Source organism: Strongylocentrotus purpuratus, unplaced genomic scaffold, assembly GCF_000002235.5.
Source record: "Strongylocentrotus purpuratus isolate Spur 01 unplaced genomic scaffold, Spur_5.0 spur5_contig_867, whole genome shotgun sequence".
In the NCBI taxonomy this organism is placed as follows: Eukaryota; Metazoa; Echinodermata; class Echinoidea; order Camarodonta; family Strongylocentrotidae; genus Strongylocentrotus; species Strongylocentrotus purpuratus.
Window position 1 is genome coordinate 367,923 of NW_022145576.1, and position 19,596 is coordinate 387,518.

At 37.5% G+C, this 19,596-nt stretch overlaps 1 protein-coding gene across 1 annotated transcript in view; it reads right to left on the reverse strand.

The window, feature by feature from the left end:
* Positions 1-2,338: 2,338 nt before the first annotated feature.
* The window catches only part of LOC583357 (ATP-dependent RNA helicase DDX55), a 31,738-nt gene continuing 14,480 nt past the window's right edge, over positions 2,339-19,596 (reverse strand). The window contains exons 5-18 of the mRNA XM_030975057.1: positions 12,479-12,628; positions 11,389-11,536; positions 10,752-10,793; positions 10,338-10,394; positions 9,218-9,375; positions 8,559-8,651; positions 7,476-7,590; positions 6,698-6,783; positions 5,619-5,707; positions 4,994-5,120; positions 4,434-4,518; positions 3,491-3,586; positions 2,910-2,978; positions 2,339-2,584 (exon numbers count right to left, since the gene is read on the reverse strand). Coding sequence (XP_030830917.1) covers positions 2,495-2,584; positions 2,910-2,978; positions 3,491-3,586; positions 4,434-4,518; positions 4,994-5,120; positions 5,619-5,707; positions 6,698-6,783; positions 7,476-7,590; positions 8,559-8,651; positions 9,218-9,375; positions 10,338-10,394; positions 10,752-10,793; positions 11,389-11,536; positions 12,479-12,628 — 1,405 coding nt within the window. The 3' untranslated portion in view covers positions 2,339-2,494. The remainder of the gene's footprint in view (positions 2,585-2,909; positions 2,979-3,490; positions 3,587-4,433; positions 4,519-4,993; positions 5,121-5,618; positions 5,708-6,697; positions 6,784-7,475; positions 7,591-8,558; positions 8,652-9,217; positions 9,376-10,337; positions 10,395-10,751; positions 10,794-11,388; positions 11,537-12,478; positions 12,629-19,596) is intronic.

Consider the following 19,596-nt stretch of genomic DNA (forward strand, 5'->3'; position numbering starts at 1 on the left):
TGAATTTTCCTTGAATATGCTTTCCTTTCTAGAACAAAGACAATCCCTCCCGCACTTTTCCTACTCTCTCTCTCCCCATCCTTCCCTCCCTTCTGCTTCTCTCCATCTCTTCTCTCTCCCGTTTGTCTCTCTCTGTCCCTCCCACCCCCTACTCTCTTCCTCAGTCCCCCTGCCTCCTTCCATCTTTTCCATTCATCCCTCTTGCTTTCATTGCTCTTTCCCTCCATTCAGTTCCCTCCATTCAGTTCCCTTTTCTCCTCAATTTTTCTAGCCCCCCTTTTTTCGTAAAATTTCCTTTCAAACTTCCTTTACGCTAATGATATACAAACTGAAACAATTTAAGTCTGCTGTAAAATAAAATACTTCATATTTATTGTAGTAGAGGATGCAAGAAGTTCCTATGCACATACAATGTGGTTCCTCGACTAAAGAGGCGACACATTTCAGATATCTAAAATGTACTAAATTAAAAACGTTATTTACATTCTTTCTTTACTTTTGGTCTTTACCATATCCTTCCAAAACACAGGGGCGGATCAAGCTTTTTGCTAAGGGTGGGGGGCACCCCAAATACGATGTGGAGCATCGTTCACAAGCCTCGTAGCAGCGAGGCGATTTTTTGTGTGCTTTTTTTGAACCCCCGTTAGTGATGTTTTCCTGGCATCTACTGACATCTACTAATACTGTGTAGGTCTGGACACATGATAGCATTTTTCTATGCACATCACATTTTCCTTGGCAGCCCCTGCAACATCTTATGCCTTCTTCTTCTTCTCAATATGGATTTACTGGTCGAGTTACATTATTTGCTGGTCTTTAAGAATCACCATATTTCAGAGGATTCCAACTTTTCACAACGAAAAACTTCTCCATGTTTCAGTCCTTGCGCGATCGTCGATCTCCAACTCCAGCAGATATTGGGCGTCAGCGTGCACACCGGTACTACCAGCGCAGTATAGCCACTGTGCTGACGGTCGCACCGCGAGCTTCCGTTGTTTGTATCGGTAATACTCGTAGAGATGGTAGAGAAAGTGCCATCTAAGTTCCATTTCATTGGTTTAAAGGTAGTACAAAGTTTTGGGCAATTTTGAAAATTGGGTGGAAAGTGATTCTTTGAAATTTTGATATATTTGGATGCCCCTGTGGATGTATTATAAGCAATAGAAAAATTAGCACCTAAAACACTTCTGCTTTCGAGAAAAATTGAATATAAAAATTTACCGGTGCTCCCGGTAAATTTTGATAAATCTTCAAATAGCGCCTGCGGCCGTCCAATGGTAGCTGCGACCATGAAAATCTCAGAGTATGTAGTTGTGATATATAAGTTCCAAACGAGAATAGCTAATCGATAGATTTTAGTCAAGAAACATTGTTTTATAGTCTAATTATAATCTTGACCTTGAGAGGGAGCTATACAACATAAAGGGTGTATTATTAACAATTTCATAACTTTAGACTCGATTTCAACCGCGACAACGATCACTGAATATTGTAGGATCGCATATGCTTCCAATATGTTCATTTGAACCAAATTCATGACCCCATACCAAAACTTTGTATTACCTTTAAGGTTTGAAAATTGATACACAATTTTGTGTTAAAGTTATATCAGAAAAGATAATCTTTATTTTATAATTCCACGGGGGCGATTTTTAATTTTGCAATCGCCCCCGTAAGCAACCTGACGGGGGTGATTATGGAGCTCACGGGGGCGAATCGCCCACCGCCCCCGTGTATTTTGAGCGCTGCTAAAGAATAATCCGCATATGACAACCTTCAAAATAAAAATTTGTTCAATTAGTTTATGGAAGACCGACATTATTTTGTAACATAGACGAAATCGAGGGGTCAGTGACACAAAGACGTAACTCTGGTTTTGTGTTGCTGAGCACTTGGGCCTTAAAGAAGTGAGTCTATGTTTCACTAGCCATTGACTTCAATGGGGTGTTGGGTGGAGTTAAGTCTTTGTGTTTCCTGGAAAGCCCACATATTTTTCATCAAATACTCATTTTGTCAAAATACGGAGTTACGTCTTTGAACCATCAAAATGTTCCTGAATTGTATATACCGGTATGTCAAAACCAATTATCATTATATCATATATATAGCCAGTAAAGCTAGTCTCCCAAACTATATCATGGTTTTCTGAATTTGGGAGTTGATACTTTTAAATTGGCACATTCTTTTTTTAAATGCTTGCAGATTCCATAATTCATGGAAGGTTCAACTGTACTGTCTCTTTTCCACAATGAATGCTCTGGCATGCAAATAGAATGGCTCACTCTCTCCTTAGTCCTCAATGATGTTAAAGATGATTAACTCAGAGAATAGTCTGGAAGAATGATGTAGGTGAGGAAAGGATGCAGCCTCAATAACACTAGGAGCGGTAGAGTCCCACATCTACAAGCATTTGTCCAATCCGTCTGGAATATGCCAGTATTATATCTGCATACTTCTAATAAATGTTCAACTTAGAAACGAATGCGTGGGACTGTCATGTTTTGTCGGCAACGCTGTCCTTTTCTGTTGCTGATGTATCCTCCGTAGCGACTCCAAAATTGGTGTCAAAGTCTTCTTTGCTGATCTGTGGGGATGGAAATAAAGAGCATAAAGGATAAAAACATTACTACTTTACAAGTAGATTCAAATCTCTTTAAACTACCATTTAATTGAAAAAAGTAGAAGAAAAACAATGATAGGTTGTTATATATCTGTAAATATTTATTGATCCTATTATTGCAAAACTATTTGAAAAAATTGACAACATTCATGGTTCCCCCCTTTCTTCCAAGTACACAATAACATAGACAAACTGGTGAAAATTTGTAAAGAGTCTAGGGTAAATGCGTGTATTATGGCAATGTTACAATGTGTGCAAATTCCACAGCCATTATTCAATAAAAACTTACCTTTCCCTTCTTGAGTTTCTTCAGAAGTCTGACGTCGTCTGCTAGTTCATTCAGCTCACTCTCATCAAACTATTAAGAAGTGAAAGAGACACCAAGTTAACCAGAAATGTTTAAAACAGGAGCCATTAACATAACAACTCTGAAAAACAAAAAAACAACACCTAGAAGCAAATCCAAAAACAGCTGCTGAATACAACACGGTGTTTGAGCATTGATACTAGAGGTGTGGAGTGGTTTAAACACTTGACTTGAAATGTGAAGGTTGTAGATTCAATCCTTGTCATGGCACTTACATGTATGTCATTGAGCAAGGCATTTTCTCTACATTGCTTCTCTCCACCCAGGTGTTATAGAAGCACCTTGTAATTTGAAAGTCACTGCAGTTTGCTAAAAATCTGTAAAAAATGGTACCTGGCTCAAATGCTCCCCAGAGAGTGGAGAATGTGCATACAATGAGTGTGGACCAGCCTGAATCCGATGACCGGGGTAATAATATATCTGCAAAGTGCTTTGAGATATCAAGTATGCATTAAGTGTTATATAAACCCCAAAATATTATCATTATAATTATTTTTGCTAACCTCTTGTTTCCTCTTCTTGGCAGCTACTTTTTTCTGCTTCCTTTCCTTTTTCTTCTCTTTCTGTTCTTTGTTCTTGGACCATGCTACAGTTTTAACCTGGATCAAAGAAAAGACAAATCACAGATTGTGCAAAACCATACTTTAATACATAGAAACCTGTATACAAAGGCCCAAGGTGAAGGGCAAGATAAGGGGTCTGTCTGTGCAGGTGCTCTTTCTAAACAGGTTCCTGGAATACAAATCTCTAAGAATGATATTGTTTATGGGGAAACAAAATGTCAGTGTTTTTAGACAGGTGGTCTTTGTAAACAGGTATTCATAGGCAGATTTGACTGCACAATAATATCTGTCTATTAAAGGCATCGTTTAACAATGTTAAATCTGAGATGCATGGCCCTATGTGTTATCAGTGTCTGTGATATGGTGTAATATTGAAGCCCTAAAAAAATTGCACTTCAAAATTATCAAAAAAGTAAAAATCTTTGAGTGATTGGTTTTACCATACCTATTTTCCCTAATAGACTAACAAAAATTGAAATTTTGATTTCTAATCATAACTATCTTGATAATCAGACCGGGGATCGGCTTGTAAAAGTCATTAAATTCCTGACTGACCTAAAGGTTTATAATTATGATTGCAGCATGAGCTCAATCCAGGATTTTGTTTCAGAATCTGAGGCAATGTTACTGAGTCACTTTAAGGCCACCCAAGGGAAACACAAATAGTGGCAACAGTAGACGGATGGCCTTTATAGACAGGTTTGACTGTATCTAAAAAAAATCACATGCATGTATAATAGCCTTTTCTGTTGTTTCATACACACTAGGTTAATCAATTTAGAAATGAAATATCATTGATTATTAGCCGGTATAACAGTTGAAGCATTTTCAATGGCATGACGTACACAACTCGTTGCGATTTGACAGATCAACTAATACTTACTCTTCTCTGTTTCCTGTGCCCAGTGATGACGCCATCTTCAATCAGCTTTAGTCTTTGCTTCCTCTGTTTCTCTCGGTTCTTATCCCTGTAAAGAAAGACATTAAAAAGTGCATTGATAAATACAAATTTCTAGATTAGGGGGTAATGCATACAGGAAGGTGGGGGGGGGGGTATTTTTCTGAAGGGTATGTTTTTTTCCCAAGTTTTGAATGCTGAAGGTTTCATGATTTAATTTTCCAAACAATGCTATTCATATCGAAAATAATCTTGCTAGTGATATTCGTTTGTCTCGCAATGTATGGTCAACAAGGGATCTAACAGATCACGACGTTTTGTGCAAGACAAGCGAATATCATTAAGAACCTTTGAAAATATGATATAACCATGCACACATGCCAATGTGACTTGTGCTTTTGAATGAATGTGATTTCTTGCAAATCTTCTTCTCATCCAACTGACCCATCTACCGCCAAACAAATAAAGATTGCTTTAAACCAATTTCTCTCAAAATGCATACAATTCCACTACCAGAAATCAAGATTAGAGATAAAATAACTCACTTGTAGGGTATTGCATTGTAGTCCACTTCTGTTGGTATGAAATCTGGAAAGTCCTTTCCCTTCAGCTCTGGCATACGAGGAAGGCGTAAGAGGGCAAAACTTCTGGCAAGCGCTGCCATGTCAAGCTCTGATTAAAGGTAAGAAGAAGAGATCTGGGTATAATTTTACATCAACTTCATCTGTTCTTCTTAAGCATTTTGTTAGGTACTGTATTCTCTCTAGTTTAAAACTTAAGTTGGTACTTCATTATTAAAGACTGCCTAATAAAAATAAATAAATCATGACTTGACTTATTCTTACGCTCCCCAGGTCAGTGAAGAATGTGCATACATTGTGTGCGGGTAAGCCTGAATCTAATGATTGGGGTAATAATATATACCGTGCCTAGAAACATAGTATTAGGCGCATTATAAATATGATCTATTATTATGTCTAAGTTAAATTGACAGATGTTGATAGATAACTTGCTTGAAATCTTATTAAAAATCTATATTAGAAACAATTTATCTTAATATTCGCTTTCCCCCATTACCTTACTAATCATATGACTTTGGACTAATGTTTCATGTCATTTCAAATGTTTACAAAATACCTTCAAGAGCAAACTGAATGGAAATATAAATACCTTTGACTCTGAAGATGAGACTACATTCATGCTTGGCGTATGACTGGATGAAGGAGACAAAAGCTCTTGTTCCTTTCTCAAATAAAGCTCTGAAATATTACAAATAAAAGGATAATCAGATCAAATGATTATCTTGATAAACACTAGAAAACTAAATAGATATTTAGTCTGGATAGACTATGTTACAATTTACTAGATATTCATTCATGTCACAATCATGTGACTATCATCCTAACTCCCACCATCTTCATCACCATATCCCACACCATCATCATCATAATCCTCATCATCATCATCATCATCATCATCATAATCCTCATCCTCATCATCATAATCTTCATCGTACTATCATCATCATCATAATCCTCGTCATCACCATCATCATCATCATCATCATCATACTATCATCATCATCCTCCTCATCATCCTCATCATCCTCACCACCGCCGCCACCGCCGCCGCCGCCGCCACCACCACCACCACCACCATCATCATCATCATCATCATCCTCATCAACACCATTACCATCACCATTTTTGCAACATCCCTCTGCACACTGACAACGCTGGTCCTGCCAACACTCAGAAAAATTGTCAAGAGGCCCACCAGACTGACATGTCGGTCTCGTGAATGTTGGTCTGCTCGGCAATCAGACTCCTGGGGGGTGTTTCACAGAGATCCTAAGTTGAACTTATCTCTAAGTTGGACTTAACAATTATGGAAAGCCGTTAGCATCATTGAAAATATTTTTTCAAAATTATTTCAAAAGGCCTTAAATGAGGAGATTTCATGTTCTTGATGGGGAATTTATGAAAAGTCTAAAATACTTCAATTTTTGCTCTTGGAAATATTTAATTTTAAGGCTACAAATGGTTCTTCATAATTTTTAAGTCCAATTTAGATTTAAGTTTGACTTAGGATCTTTGTGAAACACCCCTCTGGCCTGTAGCCACGATTAAAACACCCACTATGATCATCACCATCCTACAGCATTCCATTCTCGATAAAACCATCACTCCTATACTAAATATTGCTTCTGGCAGGCAGAGGCACACGTATTACAACCTCCTCTTTCTCACCTGTCTTTGGTTGCTAGCTTTCTAAGCTTAGGAATAACATCCACCACTTCAAGCTCATCCATCTCCTCATACAGCTCAAGATGAACCTGTAGAAATCAATTCATAAATAGGTACTGTAGTTAAAGTCCCATTGCATTACTTATACCGGTAGCTACTTGCGCCCTCTATATAGCAAACAATGCCTAGTCGGTGACCATTGGTCCCCCATGGTCCCCTTTTTCTTATGTTAATTGAGAGCTGATTTGATGAGATAACCACCTGTCCAGTGACCTTGCAGTGATGTCTAATCCCTCCTGGCCAAACTAGTGCAGATAGGCTTAAATGAGAAGGCTTACACTGTTACACATCAAGTTAATAATTAACCCTTTCATATGAATCAATCCACATTTTATGGCTTGGCTCAATAAAGTTTGATTCAAAGCCCTTAAAAATATGCCAGATAGATGAGTAGTAAGAGAAAAAATACACTGCATACACTGCATCCATTTTTGTTTCAGGACTATGATTGTGTTTGATGCCAGGAAGTTTAAAAAGGACAAAATATGCTTTCAAATCCTTCAAATTGGCAACTTGTTGAAAGCTTCAAAATCATTGTTATTTAACCAAAATTTGTATTTTGTACAACTTATCAATAACATTCTAGCCCATGTATATTGTTTTCTGAGACATTACATTTAATTTCAACAATGTAGCAATAAAATCATTATGTGATCAATTCAGCCCTGAAGGCAATATACCATCCCACGTCATGACATTAATGAACAAAGCTATCATTTACCTTTTGGTTTATCTTCAGGAATTCAATGTAGGAGTCCTCGGTAGGTCTGAGGAACACCAGAGCATTGCCTGTGTTACCAATACGAGCTGTTCTTCCACATCTATGTACAAAGGCACTGCAGAGAAGAAAGAGATGGATAGTGTACATATAGTACATGGGAAGGATTTGAGGATTAGGTATGAAAAATAGTCATAAAATAAAAGGATTTTCAAGATTGAAAGCACTTACTAAAGCACCACATACATTACAGTGCTATGAACACAAAACTCAAGACATCTTCTCTATGGAAATTGCCCATTATAATCATTGATTTCAAGTAGTTGATGAATAGGCTCAAAATTGGTTCTACTTGCACAGAAACTTTAAAAATATATACTTCTCTTCATAATGCTGGTAAATCATCATCTGTATATCAAATATACTCATTACATACCAACTTTATCAGACACCACAGCAGATTTGGTATCCTACAATACCCCTACCTCGATGTGCGGTGTAATCCGGAATAGCGTTTTTCGACCTGCGCAGTTGCGTTGCACGGCAGCTAGCTCCGTAGGTAACGGCCTGTCCCTTTTTTACTTTTTGGCGATGCAATAGTACGGACTTAATGTAGATCTAGATCCATCGGCAGATTTTATTAGAAAAATAAGTTTTTTCGTCTTCATGTCAACTATGCAACATAAAATTATCGGTAAGTTGTGTGGAGTTATTCTAGAATTGTCCTGTACCGTTGTCATAGTCATCCTACCGTTCATAGTCCCATATGTGCAAATGGATGTGATGTTTTGACCGCTGAATTTTTTTGTTGTAGCGTAAAGGCCGCGACCCCGACTTTTTGATATTTTTTCTTCCAAAAACACTGCGGCCTTATCGCCGGCAAGTACGGTAGTCTCCATAAAGCATATGAAAAGGGTTTCCTTTTTTTTAAATTGTATGTTCCTTACAATAACTAGAAGATACATTGTTTATAACAATCCACTATATCTGTATTATATGAAATTATTTGAATGTGTTGTTGACTTTTGTAAAAGACTTTTTCAAATAAGATTTTTTTTTAAAAGCTCAGAGTTGACTGGATCTTACCTTGCACTGCTTGGAGGATCGTACTGCAGAACCCAATGAACTTCAGGGATATCTACCCCTCTAGCCATCACATCAGTGCAAACCAGAATTCCACTGGAGAAAGAAACATTTCATTTGTAGAGATAGCAACAAATGAAAATTAGGCTGAGAAACATGAAGATAAAATTACATGTCATGATTCATAAGCCCATCATACATTTATTTTGTTCAAAAATGATGAATCGATCTGGGTGAACATTCATTAAATTGGCAATTTTGTAGTACTTTTAACAATACATCAAAGTTGTGCTTAGGTATATGAAATAATACCAAAAACACTTATTTTGCTACATGACTCATAATATTAAGTTTTCTTTTAACACATATTCATACAAGTAATGAGTATTATTTCAATTAACTATTGTAAGGAATGTTTGATTACCTAGCATAAATCCCAAATGGTAACATAATGAATTCTGCATTATGAACCATTTAATAGGAACTAGGAACTAAGCAGAGGGTTACCCCTTTTCTATCTCTTAACCTAATCCTAATGGCTAATGGCACATGATACAAAATGTTGGCATAGGAAAAATGGGGAAGGGGGGGGGGGGGGGGGGGAGGGGGAGGGGAAGGGGGAGGGGAAGGGGGAGGGGCGACCATTTGGAAAGTTTGTTTACCTTGTTAGCTCCCTGAACTGATTGAAGACAGAGTTTCTCTTCTGCTTCATCTTGCCGTGTAGTGAGAGGATAGTTGTGTTTCGTACTAGAGCTTGAAGCACTGATGTGAAGTACTCTACACACGCACATGTGCTGAAGAACACCATGTGTTTCTGGTCCTGAAAATGAATATGAGTAAGAATTATATTTGTAACATGCTGGTTATTTTAAACATATCGTTAAAGGTATAGACCAGTTTTGGAAATGCCCCCCTGTCAAAAAATGAAATGGAAGCTCTTATTAACAATCATATGAAAGAATATGTTTTGACTAATACGTGATGATACAACTTTTGCTGGGAAACCGACTACTACTTGATATATTTGATATCTATCCGGCCTGGATAGATATCGCGAATGCACTTCAACATTGAACATTTGGGCATATATTTCTGGGTTTTTTTTGCGAATTTAGGTTGAAGTATTGCCATCTAAACCTCTGAAGGCAATATTTAAACAATATTGAATGGATATTTTGCATCCAAAACCCTTGAACCGCAATTTTACCACTACCGCTCTTTGCCTCTAACCTTTCATTAAAAAAAAAGAGGAAGATTTCAGTAGACCTGCCAAAAGTAATTCTCTTGAAAGATCATCAATTCTGAAATAGAAGTATGCTTCTATTTATCATTCATTTGAAATCAGAACCAATACAAAATAATTAAAAGTAAGGAAAACATGTAGCTTTCTTTATGCATGGATGAGATTGTATGCTTTTTGATACAGTAAAATTAATAACAAATATGTAGCACTTAGCACTTAGTTGTAATGATATGAAGTCTAAATTTCTTGCGAAGGAACATTAGTCATCGGCTGAAATTTTAATGGAAACCGGTCGAGGCTGATCATGAATTAGATGACTCGGTTTTCACTTCACGCTTTATTTGTTTTGTAAACAAATAGGCAACACTGGATATATGTATTATCGAAGGTCAATGCTATCCAAAAATCTTATGAAATACTTTTTTAAAAAATTTTCTCTCCCTTTCTAATCGTCTTTTGACCAATACATCGTGTCATGAACTATGTTATTGCTCAGTTTAGTTCAAGCGTGTCTGTGGAATACTACTGCATTTACTTACTCTGTATTTCCTAAGGAAAGCAACCATCAGCCTAAATTTCTCATCACTTGGGCTTATCTGTGAAATATAGCAACAGACAGCGAGAAAGAGACAGAGAGAGAGAGAGACAAACAGTCACAAAGTTGAAAGACAATAAAAAGGACAAAAGGTATAAGCAACACAGGTACACGATTGGAGTAACAACAAACGAAATGCTACAAAGTGTCATTTGAAAGAGTCCTACTTTACAATAACAGGAGTATCTAAGTCATCTTCAAGCAATGCTTAAAATGTTCTAGGATAAAGAACGGCACATGTATCTTTTCACAGTAATTACACAAAATTGGCAAATCAAATTTAAACCATATATGGTTCCTATTGATCATATAATATAAAATTAGCAAAAAAAAGTCACTAAAATTGACATTTACTCACCACATAGTAGTTTGTTAGAGTTAAAGGTGTTCTTCTCACATGCTGTACAAAAAGATGACAAATAAACAAGAAAAAAATAAAAGACAAAACAATTCAAACTTCTCCAAGAAAACTGAAGTATTGAAAATATGGTCATACCTACATAACAGCATTCTGGCAATGCTAAGTGCACAATGGATAGAAAACCCATGTATTGAACTGCTGATCACAACATAACATGAATTCTCAAGACATCATGAAACTTCCTGTCTGTCCTTACGCTTAAAACTTTGATATTTGTCTACAAACACTATTTTTTCTTCCATTATGTATCATATTCCAGAACATTCCAATTAAAATGCTACATTTACATTTGTATGGAGGAGAGAGATCATATTAATTTCATCATACCGAAAAACAATTGATTGGAGATTATCAAGACAGTATAACTGACATTATAACTTTGCTCATAGTTCATTTACACTGTAGGATAATATTAATGTTAGTTATTTAGTTGCAATATATTCTCTGGATTCAGAATAGAATTTATTTTCAAGTAATTCAGTCTGCAATGATGTTTCAACAAAATACTACAGAAATATACATTATACTTAAGATATTGAAAAGAAGATAGAATTATACACAGAGATAAACTTACAGTAGATGAACTGTTCTTTTCTTTGACGACGATTCTGACGGGATTTCTCAGCCCCGCCCTAATTAGAGCTTCGACTTCCTCCGTCTGTGTTGCGGAAAACAGACCGGTACGTCTCTGTTTGGGTAGGTAACCCAAGATTGTGTTGATGCTATAAGAAATACAAATATACAGAGAGAATAAGCATAAATGATCTGAAGATCCCTAGTTCATGCTTAGAGTGACCCGGTAACATTGCCTCAGATACTGAAACAAAATCTGGGATTTAGCTCATGCTGCAATCATAATTATAAACCTTTAGGTCAGCAAGGAATCTCATGACTTTTAAAAGCCGATGGCCCGTCTGATTATCAAGATATGTAAGATTGGAAATCAAAATCAAATCTTGTGTTTTTCTAATGATTTTTATAACACTACAGTCTATTGGGCAAAATGAGTATGGTAAAACCGGTCACTGAAAGATTTTTACTTTTTTGAGGCACTTCAGGATCATTTTGAAGCGCAATTTTTTTAGGGCTTCAATATTACACCATATCACAGACACTGATAACACGTAGGGCAATGCATCTCATATTTAACATTGTTAAACCATGCCTTTAAGCTTTGCACATGGTAAACTATGACCTCAGATGACCTTCGACCTCATTTCTAAATATGCAACACGTATATCTCCATGACTTGACAGGATCCCTTCACATATAGCGCTTAGGGACTTCAATGGTAAGCGCTTTATAAGTAAAGTTTGAATTATTATTATTTATATAGTATCATTATATAAAATCATGATTTACATAATCAATATCATACTGCAGAAAGTTGTTAAGATGTCTACAGTAGGATTCTGCATAGAAAAACAGCGCAAGTTTCATATTCTTCAGAAAAAATGTCAAAATGAGAGCAATATTGCAACATCTTCCAGTGAGTAATAGGCCATTTTTACTAATGGGTTAATGTAATTCTAATCACTCATCATCACTGCATAGTTAGAACATAAATTAATAGAAAAAACCCTCAGGTATCAGTTTCAAGGTTGTTGCTCCTCTTGATAAGCAACGTTTCTTTAAAAAATAGAGATATCCAGCTGCAAAGATACCTTTTAGTGAATCCCATGTCCAGCAATCGGTCAGCTTCATCCAAGACGAGCACTTCCAGAGACTTGACCATGGCTGGTAGACTGATCCCTGTGGTGGGCCTCTCAAACATGTCCTCAAGACGACCTGGTGTGGCGATGAGGATGTTGGCTCTACAGGAACGGGACAAAAGAGAAAACCAAGGGTTAAAGAGAAGGTTGAGTTCTGGGAAGAGGTGAAAAAATATTTGTGAGCGTTATCATTGTTATTATGCAAGTGTGGAAGAACATCAGAGAAAAAATGTTCCCGGAAAAGCATGGCTCTTCAAATGCTTTCATATTCTAAATATGGCATGTAACAACGTAAAAATCAGGATGGATTATTATGCCACATGTTTGTGTAGTCCCATATACATCTTTCTGTTTAGTGTGCTTGTAACTTTACCAAGACTGGGCCAAATTTCTTATTATGATTATTCCAAAACCTTGCAGTAAACACCAATACTTATATGCTAGATGATCAACCTTTTCTGATCGATTCCACACCATCTCTTTCACATTGCAATTGCATGACCAGAACTGGTCTATACTTTTAAGCCCTGGTAACGCAAGTCCAATAAAGTGATGAATATATCCCCTAATAAAGTGTTGACCTAGCCATCGAGGAGATATCGATCTTTAACTAGTTGAATGAAATTTAACTAGATGGAATTTTGACTGCGCGCAGTCGAAAATGATGCCTCCGCCATAGAGCAATTTAAACAAGTTTGGAGTTTAAATCTCCAGTGGTTCTTGAGATATCATGATAACAATCTCAATGTATGGAATTTCATAAGTTGACCTCTGTGACCCTTGACCTTTGACCTACGTGCTCCAAAATCTAATCAGATTGTCTTCCTATGGTGATACACACTATCATTAAGTTTGAAGTTTAAATCTCCAGTGGTTCTTGAGATATTATGATATGGTGATACATACTATCATTAAGTTTGAAGTGAAAATTCTCCAGTGGTTCTTGAGATATCGCGATAACGATCTCAATGTATGGAATTTCATAAGTTGACCTCTGTGACCCTTGACCTTTGACCTACGTGCTCCAAAATGTAATCAGATTGTTTTCCTATAGTGATACACACTATCACTAAGTTTGAAGTTTAAATCTCCAGTGGTTCTTGAGATATCATGATAACAATCTCAATGTATGGAATTTCATGAGTTGACCTCTGTGACCCTTGACCTTTGACATATGTGCTCCAAAATCTAATCAGATCGTCTTCCTATGGTGATACATACTACCCTTAAGTTTGAAGTTTAAATCTCAAATGGTTCTTGAGATATCGCGCTAACAAACTCAATACAAGGAATTTCATAAGTTGACCTCTGTGACTTGTGACCTTTGACCTACGTACTCTAAAATCTAATCAGATCGTCTTCCTATGGTGATAAATACTATTCCCGAGTCTTAAGTTTAAATCTTAAATGGTTCTTGAGATATTGTGATAACGGTCAAACGGGACGGACGTACGGACGGACAACCCGAAAACATGATGCCTCCGGCACCACCTTCGGTGGCGGAGGCATAAAAATAATATTTTCCTCCAAAATGCTGAACCACCCCGGCCCTTACCATTTCGGCCCGAAAGTTGTGATAACTCAAATTTTTCAATATTTGCCCCTACCCCCCTGTCAAAGGGATATGGGGCTCAGGATTCATCTAATGGCATGTATATACATTCATTGTGGGGAAACTAGCCTATTTAAAAAATATAATTTTTTCCTCCAAAATGCTGAACCACCCCGGCCCTTACAATTTCGGCCCAAAAGTTGTGATAATTCAAATTTTTACAATATTTGCCACTACGCCCCTTTCAAAGGAATATGGGGGTCAGGATCCATCTAATTGCATGTATGTACATTCATTATGGGGAAACTAGCCAATTAAAAAAAAAACATATTTTCCTCCAAAATGCTGGACCACCCCGGCCCTTACCATTTCGGCCCGAAAGTTGTGATAACTCAAATTTTTCAATATTTGCCACTACGCCCCTTTTCAATGGATGTAGTGGTCAGGATCCATCTAATGGCATGTATGTACATTCATTGTGGGGAAACTAGCCAATTAAAAAAATATGATATTTTCCTCCAAAATGCTGAACCACCCCGGCCCTTACCATTTCGGCCCGAGAGTTGTGATAACTCAAATTTTCCAATATTTGCCACTACGCCCCTTTCAAAGGGATATAGGGTTCAGGATCCATCTTATCGCATGTATGTACTTTCATGATGGGGAAACTAGCCAATTTAAAAAAAATAATATTTTCCTCCAAAATGCTGAACCACCCCGGCCCTTACAACTTCGGCCCGAAAAAATGTGATAATTCAAATTTTTACAATATTTGCCCCTACCCCCCTGTCAAAGGGATATGGGGGTCAGGATCCATCTAATGGCATGTATATAATTTCATTGTATGGAAACTAGCCTATTCAAAAAATATAATATTTTCCTCCAAAATGCTGAACCACCCCGGCCCTTACAATTTCGGCCCGAAAGTTGTGATAATTCAAATTTTTACAATATTTGCCCCACGCCCCTTTCAAAGGGATATAGGGTTAAGGATCCATCTAATCGCAGGTATGTACATTCATTATGGGGAAACTAGCCAATTAAAAAAATAATATTTTCCTCCAAAATGCTGAACCACCCCAGCCCTTACCATTTCGGCCCGACAGTTGTGATAACTCAAATTTTACAATATTTGCCACTACGCCCCTTTCAAAGGGATGTGGGGGTCAGGATCCATCTAATGGCATGTATGTACATTCATTGTGGGGAAACTAGCCTAATAAAAAAAATTAATATTTTCCTCCAAAATGCTGAACCACCCCGGCCCTTACCATTTCGGCCCGAAAGTTGTGATAACTAAAATTTTTCAATATTTGCCACTACGCCCCTTTCAAAGGGATATGGGGGTGAGGATCCATCTTATCACATGTATGTACATTAACTATGGGGAAACTAGCCTATTCAAAAAATATAATATTTTGCTCCAAAATGCTGAACCACCCCGGCCCTTACCATTTCGGCCCGAAAGTTGTGATAATTCAAATTTTTCAATATTTGCCACTACGCCCCTTTCAAAGGGATATAGGGTTCAGGATCCATCTAATGGCATGTATATACATTCATTGTGGGGAAACTAGCCTATTAAAAAAATATAATATTTTCCTCCAAAATGCTGAACCACCCCGGCCCTTACCATTTTGGCCCGAGAGTTGTGATAACTCAAATTTTTCAATATTTGCCACTACGCCCCTTTCAAAGGGATATAGGGTTCAGGATCCATCTTATCGCATGTATGTACTTTCATGATGGGGAAACTAGCCAATTAAAAAAAAATAATATTTTCCTCCAAAATGCTGAACCACCCCGGCCCTTACAACTTCGGCCCGAAAAAATGTGATAATTCAAATTTTTACAATATTTGCCCCTACCCCCCTGTCAAAGGGATATGGGGGTCAGGATCCATCTAATGGCATGTATATAATTTCATTGTATGGAAACTAGCCTATTCAAAAAATATAATATTTTCCTCCAAAATGCTGAACCACCCCGGCCCTTACCATTTTGGCCCGAAAGTTGTGATAATTCAAATTTTTCAATATTTGCCACTACGCCCCTTTCAAAGGGATATAGGGTTCAGGATCCATCTAATGGCATGTATATACATTCATTGTGGGGAAACTAGCTTATTCAAAAAATATAATATTTTCCTCCAAAATGCTGAACTACCCCGGCCCTTACCATTTCGGCCCGAAAGTTGTGATAATTCAAATTTTTACAATATTTGCCACTACGCCCCTTTCAAAAGGATATGGGGGTCAGGATCCATCTAATGGCTTGTATGTACATTCACTATGGGGAAACTAGCCTAATCAAAAAAAAAAATATTTTCCTCCAAAATGGTGAGCCACCCCGGCCCTTACAATTTCAGCCCAAAAGTTGTGATAATTCAAATGTTTACAATATTTGCCACTACGCCCCTTTCAAAGGGATATAGGGTTCAGGATCCATCTAATGGCATGTATATACATTTATTGTGGGGAAACTAGCCTATTAAAAAATTTCCTCCAAAATGCTGAACCACCCCGGCCCTTACCATTTCGGCCCGAGAGTTGTGATAACTCAAATTTTTCAATATTTGCCACTACGCACCTTTCAAAGGGATATAGGGTTCAGCATCGATCTTATCGCATGTATGTACTTTCATGATGGGGAAACTAGCCAATTAAAAAAAAATAATATTTTCCTCCAAAATGCTGAACCACCCCGGCCCTTACAATTTCGGCCCGAAGTTGTGATAATTCAAAATTTTTACAATATTTGCCCCTACCCCCCTGTCAAAGGGATATGGGGGTCAGGATCCATCTAATTGCATGTATGTACATTCATTATGGGGAAACTAGCCAATTAAAAAATTATAATATTTTCCTCCAAAATGCTGAACCACCCCGGCCCTTACCATTTCGGCCCGAGAGTTGTGATAACTCAAATTTTTCAATATTTGCCACTACGGCCCTTTCAAAGGGATATAGGGTTCAGGATCCATCTTATCGCATGTATGTACTTTCATGATGGGGAAACTAGCCAATTAAAAAAAAAAAATATTTTCCTCCAAAATGCTGAACCACCCCGGCCCTTACAACTTCGGCCCGAAAAAATGTGATAATTCAAATTTTTACAATATTTGCCCCTACCCCCCTGTCAAAGGGATATGGGGGTCAGGATCCATCTAATAGCATGTATATACATTCATTGTGGGGAAACTAGCCTATTCAAAAAATATAATATTTTCCTCCAAAATGGTAAGCCACCCCGGCCCTTACAATTTCAGCCCGAAAGTTGTGATAATTCAAATGTTTACAATATTTGCCCCTACCCCCCTGTCAAAGGGATATAGGCATTAGAATCCATCTAATTGCATGTATGTACTTTCATTATGGGGAAACTAGCCAATTAAACAAATATAATATTTTCCTCCAAAATGCTGAACCACCCCGGCCCTTACAATTTCGGCCCGAAGTTGTGATAATTCAAAATTTTACAATATTTGCCACTACGCCCCTTTCAAAGGAATATGGGGGTCAGGATCCATCTAATTGTATGTATGTACTTTCATGATGGGAAAACTAGCCAATTAAAAAAAAAAAATATTTTCCTCCAAAATGCTGAACCAACCCGGCCCTTACAACCTCGGCCAGAAAAAATGTGATAATTCAAATTTTTACAATATTTGCCACTACGCCCCTTTCAAAGGGATATAGGGTTCAGGATCCATCTTATCGCATGTATGTACTTTCATGATGGGGAAACTAGCCAATTAAAAAAAAAAAATATTTTCCGCCAAATTGCTGAACCCCCCCGGCCCTTACAACTTCGGCCCGAAAAAATGTGATAATTCAAATTTTTACAATATTTGCCCCTACCCCCCTGTCAAAGGGATATGGGGGTCAGGATCCATCTAATGGCATGTATATAATTTCATTGTATGGAAACTAGCTTATTCAAAAAATATAATATTTTCCTCCAAAATGCTGAACCACCCCGGCCCTTACCATTTCGGCCCGAAAGTTGTGATAATTCAAATGTTTACAATATTTGCCCCTACCCCCCTGTCAAAGGGATATAGGCGTTAGAATCCATCTAATTGCATGTATTTACTTTCATTATGGGGAAACTAGCCTATTAAAAAAATATAATATTTTCCGCCAAATTGCTGAACCACCCCGGCCCTTACAACTTTGGCCCGAAAAAATGTGATAATTCAAATTTTTACAATATTTGCCCCTACCCCCCTGTCAAAGGGATATGGGGGTCAGGATCCATCTAATGGCATGTATATAATTTCATTGTATGGAAACTAGCCTATTCAAAAAATATAATATTTTCCTCCAAAATGCTGAACCACCCCGGCCCTTACCATTTTGGCCCGAAAGTTGTGATAATTCAAATTTTTACAATATTTGCCACTACGCCCCTTTCAAAGGAATATGGGGGTCAGGATCCATCTAATTGCATGTATGTACATTCATTATGGGGAAACTAGCCAATTAAAAAAAAAACATATTTTCCTCCAAAATGCTGGACCACCCCGGCCCTTACCATTTCGGCCCGAAAGTTGTGATAACTCAAATTTTTCAATATTTGCCACTACGCCCCTTTTCAATGGATGTAGTGGTCAGGATCCATCTAATGGCATGTATGTACATTCATTGTGGGGAAACTAGCCAATTAAAAAAATATGATATTTTCCTCCAAAATGCTGAACCACCCCGGCCCTTACCATTTCGGCCCGAGAGTTGTGATAACTCAAATTTTCCAATATTTGCCACTACGCCCCTTTCAAAGGGATATAGGGTTCAGGATCCATCTTATCGCATGTATGTACTTTCATGATGGGGAAACTAGCCAATTTAAAAAAAATAATATTTTCCTCCAAAATGCTGAACCACCCCGGCCCTTACAACTTCGGCCCGAAAAAATGTGATAATTCAAATTTTTACAATATTTGCCCCTACCCCCCTGTCAAAGGGATATGGGGGTCAGGATCCATCTAATGGCATGTATATAATTTCATTGTATGGAAACTAGCCTATTCAAAAAATAAATATTTTCCTCCAAAATGCTGAACCACCCCGGCCCTTACAATTTCGGCCCGAAAGTTGTGATAATTCAAATTTTTACAATATTTGCCCCACGCCCCTTTCAAAGGGATATAGGGTTAAGGATCCATCTAATCGCAGGTATGTACATTCATTATGGGGAAACTAGCCAATTAAAAAAATAATATTTTCCTCCAAAATGCTGAACCACCCCAGCCCTTACCATTTCGGCCCGACAGTTGTGATAACTCAAATTTTACAATATTTGCCACTACGCCCCTTTCAAAGGGATGTGGGGGTCAGGATCCATCTAATGGCATGTATGTACATTCATTGTGGGGAAACTAGCCTAATAAAAAAAATTAATATTTTCCTCCAAAATGCTGAACCACCCCGGCCCTTACCATTTCGGCCCGAAAGTTGTGATAACTAAAATTTTTCAATATTTGCCACTACGCCCCTTTCAAAGGGATATGGGGGTG